Source organism: Typopeltis vanoorti, chromosome 11 (genome assembly GCF_054136105.1).
Source record: "Typopeltis vanoorti isolate ZY-2024b chromosome 11, IOZ_Tvanoo_1.0, whole genome shotgun sequence".
NCBI lineage: Eukaryota > Metazoa > Arthropoda > Arachnida > Uropygi > Thelyphonidae > Typopeltis > Typopeltis vanoorti.
In genome coordinates this window covers 131,792,827-131,805,350 of record NC_143559.1, presented here as the reverse complement: position 1 = coordinate 131,805,350, position 12,524 = coordinate 131,792,827, and the positions used below count along the sequence as shown (strand labels likewise).

At 35.2% G+C, this 12,524-nt stretch overlaps 1 protein-coding gene across 3 annotated transcripts in view; it reads right to left on the bottom strand.

Annotated features, from left to right (window-relative positions):
• Window positions 1-12,524, bottom strand: part of S6k (Ribosomal protein S6 kinase) — a 366,025-nt gene that overhangs the window by 150,478 nt on the left and 203,023 nt on the right. For all 3 annotated transcript variants that reach the window (XM_090400916.1, XM_090400917.1, XM_090400918.1), the window contains exons 9-10: window positions 11,805-11,895; window positions 3,506-3,547 (exon numbers count right to left, since the gene is read on the bottom strand). In XM_090400916.1, the coding sequence (XP_090257042.1) occupies window positions 3,506-3,547; window positions 11,805-11,895 (133 nt within the window). The remainder of the gene's footprint in view (window positions 1-3,505; window positions 3,548-11,804; window positions 11,896-12,524) is intronic.

Sequence of the window (12,524 nt, the reverse complement as noted above, 5' to 3'; positions counted from 1 at the left end):
CAAAAAAGACAAACACTGGTGAGATCTTTCTGAACAATAAACACAAAATTTTATATTCAGGCAAAAGTAGTAGTGAGTATTCAACACTAAATACAAGACTAATCTTCTTCAATGCAGGCAGTCTCAAGTAGAGTGATGTGCGCAAATATCAGAATAGGAAACTGGACTATGAGACTTATTTGTGCCTATAGTCCCACAGAAGGTTCTACTAAGGTAGAAGTAGAGGAATTTTTTGAGGCTTTAGAGAAAGCAACTGACACAATGAAAAAGGAAAAGTTGGTCCTTGTTGGGGATCTAAATAGCAGAGTGGGAAATGATTGTTAGACATACAAAAATCTTTTGGGAAAATTTGGAGAAAAGAGCAAAGCTAATAATAATGGCAAATACCTGTTGGATTTCTGCTCAGGACATGGACTGGTTATTATTAACATCATGTTCCAACATAAAAATGTGCTGAAATTCACATGGAGAGAAGAAGAGGCAAGGAATAATTAAGTCTCATTGACTACGTTATTGTTGATAGTGATGTTTTATCCCTGGTGCAGGACACCAGAGTGTACAGAGGATTTGAAATTGGAAGTGATCACTATTTAGTCTTGAGCAGGATAAAATTGAATTTCACATTGAAAACAAGAACATATAAGACAGTTTTAAAGCGAATAAAAGTTAAGCAGCTCTCAGATCTGAATTGTCAGCTATGCTAGTCCCGAAGCCGGATAAAAATAGGGGGGATTGAGATGGTGACCTACCTCCCTGTAAAAATTGGCTCACGGAAGTTGAATCACCATACGAAATAAAAAAAGATAACCTCTCAGATGTGAACTGTAGACTAAAATACTCCAACATTATCAGATCTTATACTTCTATCTTCTAAGGCACTTTTTACTGTATCAATCCACCTATGTCTTGGCCTTCCTCTGGGTGTTTTTCCTGCCAACCTAGCAGAGAATGCTTGTTCTGCTAATCGTCTTTCCTCTCCCATTCCGTTCACGTGACCATACTACCTCAGATTAGCTCTGCACACATTCCTAGGAGCTAACAATATGAAGTTCTTTCCTAATATCCTCGTTTTTAATATGATACTGTAGTTGATGCCATTTGTTCATACCCCTAATCTTTCTCAGGACTCTCATATCTGCAGTTTCTAGTCTTTGGTCAAATGTTTTACTTCTGACCCAGCTCTCAGATCCATAAGTTAAAATTGGCTTGAATACCATCTTGTATACAGCTAATTTAGTGTTCTGACTAATTTCTCTCATTCCATATAAATTTATTCAGTTGACTTCCTACCATACCAGCTTTGTTGATTCTGTTGTCTATTTCCATATTTAATATACAGTCTTCACTAAAAATTGTGCCTAAGTAGCAGAAATGTTTTACTTATTCTTAATTCAAGATGCAGTTGATACTTTCAATGCTTCTGCCTATTTTCATTGTCTATGTCTTGTTAATGCTGATTTTCATATCATATCTATTACAACAGTTATTCAATTTAGTCAGGGAATCTTGCAGACTTGTAGCAGATTTATTTAGAAGAATAACATCGTCTGCATATCTGCATAAAGAAAGCTAACATTAACATCTCCAGTTTTGATATCAGGTTTAATACCACTTTCCTTCATAATGTGATCCATATAGATAATGAATAACAGAGGGGATAATGTACATCTTTGTCTGACACCACATTTAACAACCTTCCTGTACTTCCTTTAATTCTAACTGGTGACTTATAATTTGAATAAAGACTAAGTATTGCTTGATATAATGCCCCATTGACACCATATAACTGTAGCATTTCGAATAGCTTCTCTCTTGGCAACTTGTCATATGCTTTTTCCAGATCGAAAAAACTTAAATACAGATCGTAAATCCCTTTATGTTTTTATAGCCGGGTACGAAACTCGGATCGATATCTATCGATATCGATCCGAGTTTCGTAGCCAGCTATAAAAACATAAAGGGATTTACTATCCCCCTTTCTATTAACAATTTCGCCGGTAAAATAGCCCTTTGGCTTATTAAATACAGATCTTTGTTATATTCCCATGATTTCTCATCTATCTGCCATAAAGTGATAATTTGATCCTGGCAGCCTCTATTTGGCCTGAATCTAACTTGTTCTTCACCAAGCTTCTCTTCCACAATCCTTTTCAACCGTTTCTCAAGTATACTTGCATATATCTTACCAGAACACTCAGTAGAGAAATACCTCTGTAATTCTCTACTGAGTTTTATTTCAGTTTTATTTCCCTTCACATTCAGTTTTATTTCCCTTTTTATATATGGGTACTATCAGAGTTCTAATAAAATCATCTGGAATTCATCCCTCAGTCCAGGCCTTCTGAACTATGAAGTGCAGCCATTGTAAGACTTTTATGCCTCCATACTTGAGCATTTCTGGTCGAATATCATCTACTCCTGCTGCCTTTCCATATTTCAGGCTTTTGATGGCTTTTTCTACTTCAAGTATGGATATGTATTCCTGATTACATGCCTGGTAAGTGTTTTTTTTATCACTCTGCAGTCATCACTGCTTGTTTCATTTAGTAATTTTTCAAACTAATTACTCCATACTTCAAGGATATCTTTTTTCTCCCATTTTCATGTCGCCTTTAATTCGTTTTACGCTCTTTCCTCCACTTCTGAGTTTCTTCAACAACCTCCAGAATAGCTTGCCACTTTCATGATATTTATTTTGTCCAAAGTCCTCCCATGACTTTTGTTTAGCTAGTTTTATAAAGTGTTTAGCTTTCTTACATTTGTCTCTGTATTCTCTAAGAGCAAAAGTTGACTTATTTGCCAGGAACTTTTGATATGCTTTCTTCTTTTCTTTCCCTGCCTCTTTAACTTCCTGTGTCCACCATGGAGTTCTGATTTTTCTATCCTTACAGACAACCTCACCACATGCCTCTCTGGCTGAATCAATCAGTGTTTTCTTCAGGACTTGCCACTGAATCTCCAAGGTTTGGTTCCTGTTCTCAAACTCGTTCATTTTTTCTTCACTCATTTTTGTGTGTTTTAGTCTACAGTTCACATGTGAGAGATGCTTAACTTTTATTAGTATTAAAACTTTTTTTACATGCTCTTCTTTTCAGTATGAAGTTCAATTTTATCCTGCTAAAGACGAAATGTGATCACTTCCAATTTCAAATCCTCTGTACACTCTGGTGTCCTGCAGCAGGGAAAACACTCAACAAAATAAAAAAAAAATGATTCTAGTTTGTTATTTTGGAAAATAACATATGATTTTTTTTTCTTTTTAACATCCCATTATATTTTTCTATGAAACCAGTAATTCATGGATTGCACTGGCATTCATTTATTCACTGCAGAAATATATTATGCCATGTTACTTTTAGCAAGCAAAGACATTTGCTGAGTCACAGGTTAATATTTTATTTAAAATACTACTTACTTCAATAAAAAGCTTGAAATGAAAAGCAGTAAGAAAAAAAAAAATATGTTAACAACACTATGATATGAAGAAAGAGCAATCATTACTGACCTTTTCTATTGTCTTTTTTCTATTTTCAGCTGAAAATGGAGGCTGTAAGAGGGAAAAAAGTCACTGTAATAGAAAATTCTCGTGGAAAGGCTTAGACGTTGGTTATGCATTTTTTACTAAATAATTTAAGGAAATTACAACGTCATCTAGGATATACATTAAAATAAATTTTAATATACTTCAATATATCGGCAACGTCACATTGCCATTTTCAAGAAACTTAAGAACAAGACATGTGCAGAAAATAATAATCACCAAAGCTGATAAAGGGAATGCCACAGTATTGCTTAACCAAAAGGATTACACAGGTAAGCTGAAAAGCTCTATTGTTAGATCGGGCTAATTACCACCCTATCAAGTACAATCCCACCAACTCACAAATTAGAAAACTCCAAAGGCTCCTTAAGAAGGTCACTTCTTGGCCTGTAGAAATCACTAACAAATTAAAACCATTTAACTCCATACCCCCCCAGTATTTATGGACTCCCAAAAATACATAAGGAAAATGTGCCATTATGTCCCGTAGTGGATGGCATTGATTCTCCCACATACAAACTAGCTAAACATTTGGCCAAAGCTCTCTCACACTATACTGGCAACACACCTTCACACATAAAAAAACTCAGCCCACTTCAAAGCCAGCATAGAAAACCTTACACTCAAACACACTGACATAATGGTCAGTTTTGATGTCTCCTCCTTATTCACAGATGTCCCACTCAAAGAATCCTTAGAGCTAATCCAAGCTAATTTCCTCACGATATCACAGCCCTATTTCAGTTCACAATGAACTAAGGCTATTTTGTTTGGCAAGGAAAATTCTACAAACAAATAGAAGGGACAGCCATGGGTTCTCCACTCTCCCCACCCTTGGCCATATGGAGACTTTTGAAGAGAAAGCTTTAAACTCTGCCCCACAAAAACAAACCATTTGGCTTCGCTATGTTGATGATGCGTTCGCTATTTGGCCACATGGCTCTGATGCACTCCTCTCCTTCCTTACACACTTAAACAACCAACACCCCAGAATCAAATTCACCCTGGAAGAAGAAAAAAACAACTGCCTTCCTTTCTTAGACACACTAGTCACCCGCCAGCCTGATGGAACCTTGGGTTTCTCAGTCTATAGAAAACCCACCCATACAGGCAGATACATTCACCAACAATCCCACCACCCCTCCTCGCAACAATATGGAGTCATTAAGACACTACACAACAGTGCTAAAATTATCTGTTCAAATGACAATGCCCTAACCACAGAACTAAACCACATTCTCAACACTTTCTTAGCCAATGGCTACCCCCCCCAAAAAAAAAAAAATCCAAAAAATATTGAAACCAGTAAACCACAACCCCCTTCACAACAAGGATTACTCTAAATCCATCACCATACCCTATATCCGAGGCACCTCGGAAAAAATTACAAAAATCCTAAAAAAACATGACTTAACTTCTTGTTACAGCCCATATAAAAAATTGACATCCCTTATCCACTCTACTAAAGACCAACCTCCCCCCCCTCCAGACCTACCTGGTGTATACCAGGTCCCTTGCAGCTGTAAGCTGTCCTACTTTGGCCAAACAGGCAGGACAGCAAATATCAGAATTTCAGAACACAAGGACTACATCCGGTTTCACCAATACAGCCACTCTGGTCTTGCTGACCATGCGCTGGATACCTGCCATAGAATATGGTGGAAAAAAGCCACGATAATATACCGTAGTAAATACAAATATGAAAGGCTTTTCATGGAATCAGCTTCAGCCCTAAGAAACAATCCAAACCTCAATAAATTTGGCTACATGAGACTGCCTCAAATTTGGGAAACCTACATCAGAAGACCTTCAGCCCAATCGCCTAAGAATACCAACATTGCCCGCTAGGGGGCACCATCAGGACTTTAGGAGAAATAATAGCTTCCTGCTTCTTCCTCACTTACTGTTTGTTGTGCCTGTGTGCTTTCTTAAGTTTCTTGAAAATGGCAACGTGACATTGCCGAAATATTGAAGTATATTAAAATTAATTTTAATGTATATCTTAGTTGACATTGCAATTTCCTTAAATTATTCAGTAAAAAATAATAGAAAATTCATTCTTAATTCATGAAACTGGTCTTCATTGTCAAAAACTTAACCCTTTGAGTGCCATAACAAACTATAGTGCATTGGCTATTTGGTGTGGTGCCAATTAGCTTTATAAGATGACAATTAAGAATATAAAATAACCATGGGTTCAAGGATAAATTTTTTTCATTTGTATTATGGCAGTTAAAGGATTAATATGAGCTTAAAATTAAATATTTATAAAAGGAATAATGTTAATAATGAATGAACTATTGATTACCTAAATTCAGAATAATTTGAAGATATAATCATTCTACTGAATTTATCTAAATCAATGATTTAGTGTTTTTAAAGTTATGTAGAGTGAAGATTCTGAAACTTCAGTTTTAAAACACATTTCTTAAATTAAAGGAAGTTAAAGAAGCAGTGAAAGAAAAGAAGAAAGCATATCAAAAATTTCCTGGCAAGTAAGTCAGCTTGTACTCTTACAGAATACAAAGAAAAATGTAAGAAAATGATCAGGAAGGCAGCAAAATATTCTGGAGGCTAATGAAAAAGCTTAGAAATAGAAGAAAAATTATAATAAAAAGGAATTAGAGGTGATAAAGGTGACATGAAAACTGAAAATAAAGATAATTCTAGATGTCTGGAGTAATTACTTTGAAAGATTGCAAAATGAAACAAGCACTGTCAGCCCGGTGGTAGAAAACTTCTAACAGGAATGCATATTCATACTTGAAGTAGAAAAGTCATCAAAAACCTGAAATGTGGAAAGGCAGCTGGAGTAGGTGAAATTCAACCAGAAGTACTCAAATATGGAGGTATAAACGTTTTACAGTGGCTGCACTGCATAATTCAGAAGGCCTGGTCAGAGGGTCAAATTCCAGATAATTGGAGTAGAGCTCTCGCATAGTGCCAATCTATAAAATGGGAAATAAAACTGAAGTTGAGAATTATAGAGGTATTTCTTTACTGAGATTTATGTGAGTATACTTGAGAAACAGTTAAGAAAACTATAGATCTATAAGCCTACTCCCCACCATATATAAAGTCTTCACAAAAATTATAAATAATAGAATAAAATCTAAACTAGAGGGAATGCAATCCTATGAACAAGCTGGATTTATAAAGAATTTCAATACTTTGGACCATATTCACACATTAAGACAGTTCATTGAAAAATCAATTGAATACAATAAACTCTCATGTCTGGCCTATATAGACTACGAAAAAGCATTTGATCCAGTTAAAACATCTGCAACACTAAAACATATTTACAATAATGCAACTTCTTAATTAAATTATATAAAAACAGTGAAATGTTCCCAATACAAAAAAGCATCCAGCAAGGTGACACCATATCTCCCAAATTATTTACAGCTGCACTAGAGGAAGTCTTTAGAAGCCTTGAATGGGAAACAAAAGAAATAAACATAAATGGAGAAAGGCTGCATCATCTGAAATTTGCAGATGATGCAACTTTGACAGTTCTATGGTTTATGTATTTATTCATCATTATTTTTGATTTTTCTCTATTTATTTTTAATCCAATTACTCTGGAGACTTCATTTTGCTGATTTAGCCTTTCTTCCAGATCTTCAAGATTATCTGCTATTGTCCTAATAGCAGATAATCTTGAAGATCTGGAAGAAAAGCTAAATCAGCAAAATGAAGTCTCCAGAGTAATTGGATTAAAAATAAATAGAGAAAAATCAAAAATAATGATGAATAAATACATAAACCATAGAACTGTCAAAGTTGAAAACCATGAAATAGAACAAGTTACTTCATATCTATATTTGGGCCAATTGTTATCCTTTGAGGATTGCTAAAGAAAAGAAATTGAACGAAGAATTCACCTTGGATGGATGGCTTATAGGAAAATGAGAGACGTATTCAGAAGTGACATCCCTATGAATCTTAAAAGGAAAACTTTCGACCAGTGCATACTTCCTGTCCTAACATACGGAGGAGAAACATGGACTTAAACAGAAGCCCTAAACAAAAAGCTGAGAACAATACAACATCGCATGGAGAGAAGTATGCTAAAAATAACATTAAGAGATAGGAAGACAAATACCTGGATAAGATCTCAAACAGGAGTCATGGATATTGTAAAATACATTAAACAGGCTAAGTGGAGATGGGCTGGCCATATTGCCAGAAAAATAACACAGTGGAGACCAATTGATGGAGCAAGACAAAGAGGAAGACCGAGAAGAAGGTGGAGGGATGAACTGGAACAAATTGCAGGAATGAGATGGATGGGAGAGGCAGAAAACCGAGTGGTCTGGAAAATCATTGGGAGACCTTCGTCCAGCAGTGGACAGAACCAAAAGGTTGAAGAAGAAGAGGTTATCAGGATCAGATTTTCACTTTAAAACAAATAGTTGAGAAATCTTAGGAATATAACGGTGATTTGTATTTAAGTTTTGTAGATCTGGAAAAGGCATATGACAAGGTGCCAAGAGGATAGCTCTTCAGAATGCTATAGTTATATGGTACACCATATATCAAGCAATACATTGTCTCTATTTAAGCGGTAAATCAGCAATTACAATTTATGGAGATACAGAAAGATTGTCTGATGCCAAATCAGCTGTTTGACAAGAGTGCACACATCATTTCCACTGTTATTCATAATGCCAATGGATCACATTATGAAGGATAGTAGTATTAAATCTGATATCAAAATTGGCAATGTTAATCTTTACTTTATGCAGATGATGTTATACTTCTGAATAAATCAAGTACAAGTCTGCAAGATTCCCTGACTAAAATTAAATAACTGTTCTAAGAAATTTGTTATGAAAATCAGCAATAAAAACACAAAGACCATGAAAATAGGCATAACCATTGATAACATCAACTGTATCTTAATGAAGAAAAAATAAAACATTTCACCTATTTAGGTACAATTTTTAGTGAAGATGGGAAATTAAATATGGAAATAGACAACAGAACCAACAAAGCCAGGGAGGGAGTCAACTGAATAAATTTATTTAGAATAAGAAAGAAATTAGTCAAAACTAAATTAACTATATAGAAGATAGTGTTCAAATTAGTTTTTACTTATGGATCTGAGACCTGGGTTAGAAATAAAATACTTGATCAGAGACTGGAGACCACATGTATGAGAATTCTAATGGGAGTGAACAGATGGCATCAATAAAAATTAGGATATTAGGAAAGAACTTGTGACTGTTAGCAGAGCTAATCTCAGATGGCATAGTCACTTAAACAGAATGGGAGAGGAAAGATTAGCAAACAAGTCTAAGTTGGTAGGAAAAAGATCCAAAGGACGACCAAGATTAGGTGAAATGATATAGTAAAAATTGCTTTAGAAAATAGAAATATAAAATCTGAGAATGTCAGAGTCTTGACAGATAACAGATTATGTATACGAAGGTTTCTGTGGGTCAGTTGTTCGAGAGATAGATTCCAGTATTGAGACCACATGTTTATTAAATACGAATAGGAAAAGTGAAAATCCGACAAGTTTCGTAAGTCATATGACTTACATCATCAAGGGGTATAGGTGTATAAAAAAGTTAAACACAACTAACAAAGATTAAATTCATAGTCCATTGGATGTTTCCAACTGTAACATTGAAAAAATTGAAACCTTCGTTACTGAATGTTTGTTGGGACATTGTTATTTGTTGTCACGTTCTGTGCTTCACAAGTGTTATGTCCGAGATCTGAGGAAGTTAGATTTTTTTTATGAATGCTGACCACACTTGGTGTAATATCAAAGCTTGGTTTTTGTTACACTGTGTAGGAATTCTAAGCATTTTTGCCGCTCCCTAGAATTTCCTCATGAAACAGATAAAGAAGAGAACATGTATTCCACACACCTTCCATTGGCCATAAAGTACTTTGGGAAAAAACAATCATGTCATAATGTCATATATCTATAAAAACTGTTTCACAAGGAAATTCAAGGAAGCGGCAAAAATGCTTAGAATTCCTACACAGTGCAACAAAAACCAAGGTTTTGTTAGATCTGAAATGGGCGACCTCACTCTAAATGAGGTCACCTTTCCAGAGTCTAATAGAAGATACCCATAAATGAGCATAATTATCATTTGGCACAATTTAACTATGTCTTAAAAGAAATAATAACTGGCAAATTAGAATAAGAACTGTTTGTATTGTAGTAAGTATGTTTATACTTTAATGTAACTGTAAGTCAACAAAAAGGGCTCACATGAGAGTAATTATCAGTGAATTTCTACACGTGAAAGAATGCCAATAATTCGGTAAGAAGGGACAAAGATCGCCCAATACTACAATAGCAGCGTAAGCGTCCATGGGTACTACCTCCAAGAAAACATCAAGACGCATGCATTCCCGGAATTAGAAAGCCCCGTACGAGGATCGGTGAAGTCACCCGGTCGGGGACAAATCTGAAGGGCGAAAGGAGAGATCAAACTCGGAAAGACAGCGCTCTTGGGTAGCGTATAAAACCTGCAACACAGTACTGAAATTCCCTGTTTTGTTTGTTCCTGTATTCTCACCGTGTGCTTCAAGTGGTCATTGTGATTCAGTTCTTATCTTTAAGAGCTGATCTCCGAGAAATCCCAGTATGGCACCACCACAGAACACAGCAAATCTTGAACGCAGGCCATCGGTAAGGAATAGCATCGACGTAAATCCTTAGTAAAGAAACCGAGCACCCGATCCAGGGAGAGCACGTGATTCCCACGTGGCAACAGAACCGAGGCAGCCAGAACTTCGTAAGAAGGAAGGACGGAGAAAATCCCGAAAGAACATAAAATAGTGTAGATAAGTACTTTTACATATTCTAGCCCTTTAGAGAACTTGATTGACAGAAATGGAAGAAAGTGGAACTCGAAATTTTGATAAGGATAAGCATGAAGAATTATTATATGTGTGATATTATATGTGCCAAATACCTAGCTGGCTCCTATTAAGTTGTAAACTCTATACCATTAGACTGAATTCTAAGAACTATAAACTTACTGGAGATTCTGTCGTGACCTACTCAAGGGAGATTAATAATGTGCCAAATACCTAGCTGGCTCCTATTAAGTTGTAAACTAAATATTTGATAAATTGAAAGAATAGTGATGTAGAAATTAAGAAATCCATGTTTATCTAAGAATGAGAAAGTGAGAAAAACGTAAAAGTTTTAAACTAGCATTAATATCAATTTTGTCTTTGTATTGCAATTAATTATGGGTTCATTAAATTTGTTTGTTACCTTCCATGCTTGCTTTTCTGACCATGTTGACTGACCTAGACCCTTCATAAAAATACGAACCTGGTGATCAAACACGTGCACGGGGATATCCTAAGAAAGGAAAGGGGGCACGACTGCAAACAGAACCTGCGGCTTCTGATTTCAAGTGAATTATATTAGTCGCATGTGATGCTCTATAACCATCCTTAGGCTGAGTTTTTGACTCTGTCCTTAAAGCCCAGGAAATAAAGTTGTCTGAGCGAACATGGATGACTTATTGAGATCAGGGAATAGGTATTTTCTGGGGGCCCAAAATTTAGAAATTGTCAGATAAGCAGTAAGATCATATACTCAGTGTTAGGCAGACAATTTAGGGATATATAAGGGTTAAAGATAGCAGACAGAGGCCAACATATATAATAAGGTAAGGGAAGGGGTAGTGATCATTAAATCAAGATAGCATTATACAAATGAGAAATAAAAACCAGACATAACAGTTTGATATTACATCAAGTGTGGTCGGCATTCATAAAAAATCTAACTTCCTCAGATCTTGGACACAACACACGTGAAGCAGAGAACAGGACAACAAATAACAATGTTCCAACAAACATTCAGTAATGAATGTTTCAATTTTTTCAATGTTACAGTTGGAAACATCCAATGGAGTATGAATTTAATCTTTGTTAGTTGTGTTTAACTTTTTTATACACCCCTGATGATGTAAGTCATATGACTTATGAAACTTGTCGGGTTTTCACTTATCCTATTTGTATTTAATAAACATGTGGTCTCAATAGTGGAATCTATCTCTCGAGATAACAGATTAATTTGGAGGAAAATTGTTGATTGGATATTACTAATGGTGTAACTTTTCATGGTGTGCTATCATAATATCTAGTACATTCCTTGAGGATACACATCAGGAACTTGATGTTTTAAATTTACCAGGAATGGTTTATGACGCAAGATTAATTCAATTTTAGTTTTAAGATTAAGACACACAGAAAGTTATATATATAAACTTACAGAACCATTGAGCATATCATACATCAGAGCACCCAAACTCCACCAATCTACAGCTTTTCCATGTCCACTCCTGGTGAGGATTTCAGGAGCCCTGCAATGCAATATTATTCAATAAAAATACTGCCTAATATACAGTCGACCTGCATTAGATTAATATTAATTTTAATCTCAACATTAATAATATTAATCTTGAGATTAAAGGCACACATTCGCTAAACTATTGTAAATGCCATTAATATATGGTGTTGTGAATTTACTCACAGAAAAATCTAGTAAAAACTCAAGTGTGTTAATGTTAAAGAAAATCTACTAGGAAAAAGTTTCTACAATACCAAGCTATTCCTTTTGTTTCCACAAGTAACTACAGTGAGTTGAATAATAAAGTATGGTGGATATATGCAAATAAAATGATATTTTAATTATACAAAGAGAATATGTGAAGATAAATGAATTCATGCTAGTAAGATATCACAGATTATTCATTTGTGCAAATATAATCCTTAACATACAAAGGCTGAACACAAAATATCCACACTTGACTCATCTGACAAAACAACAAGAGGCAATGCTATATTTTTGATTTCTCAATGAATTAACTGAGGTTCTCTCTATCAGAGAGAGAGAGAGAGAGAGAGAGAACCTGGAAATAAAGAATCTGATAGAGGGAGAACCCTCTATCTCCATTTTGGATAAATTATGTTCTCATCATAATTTGTTCAA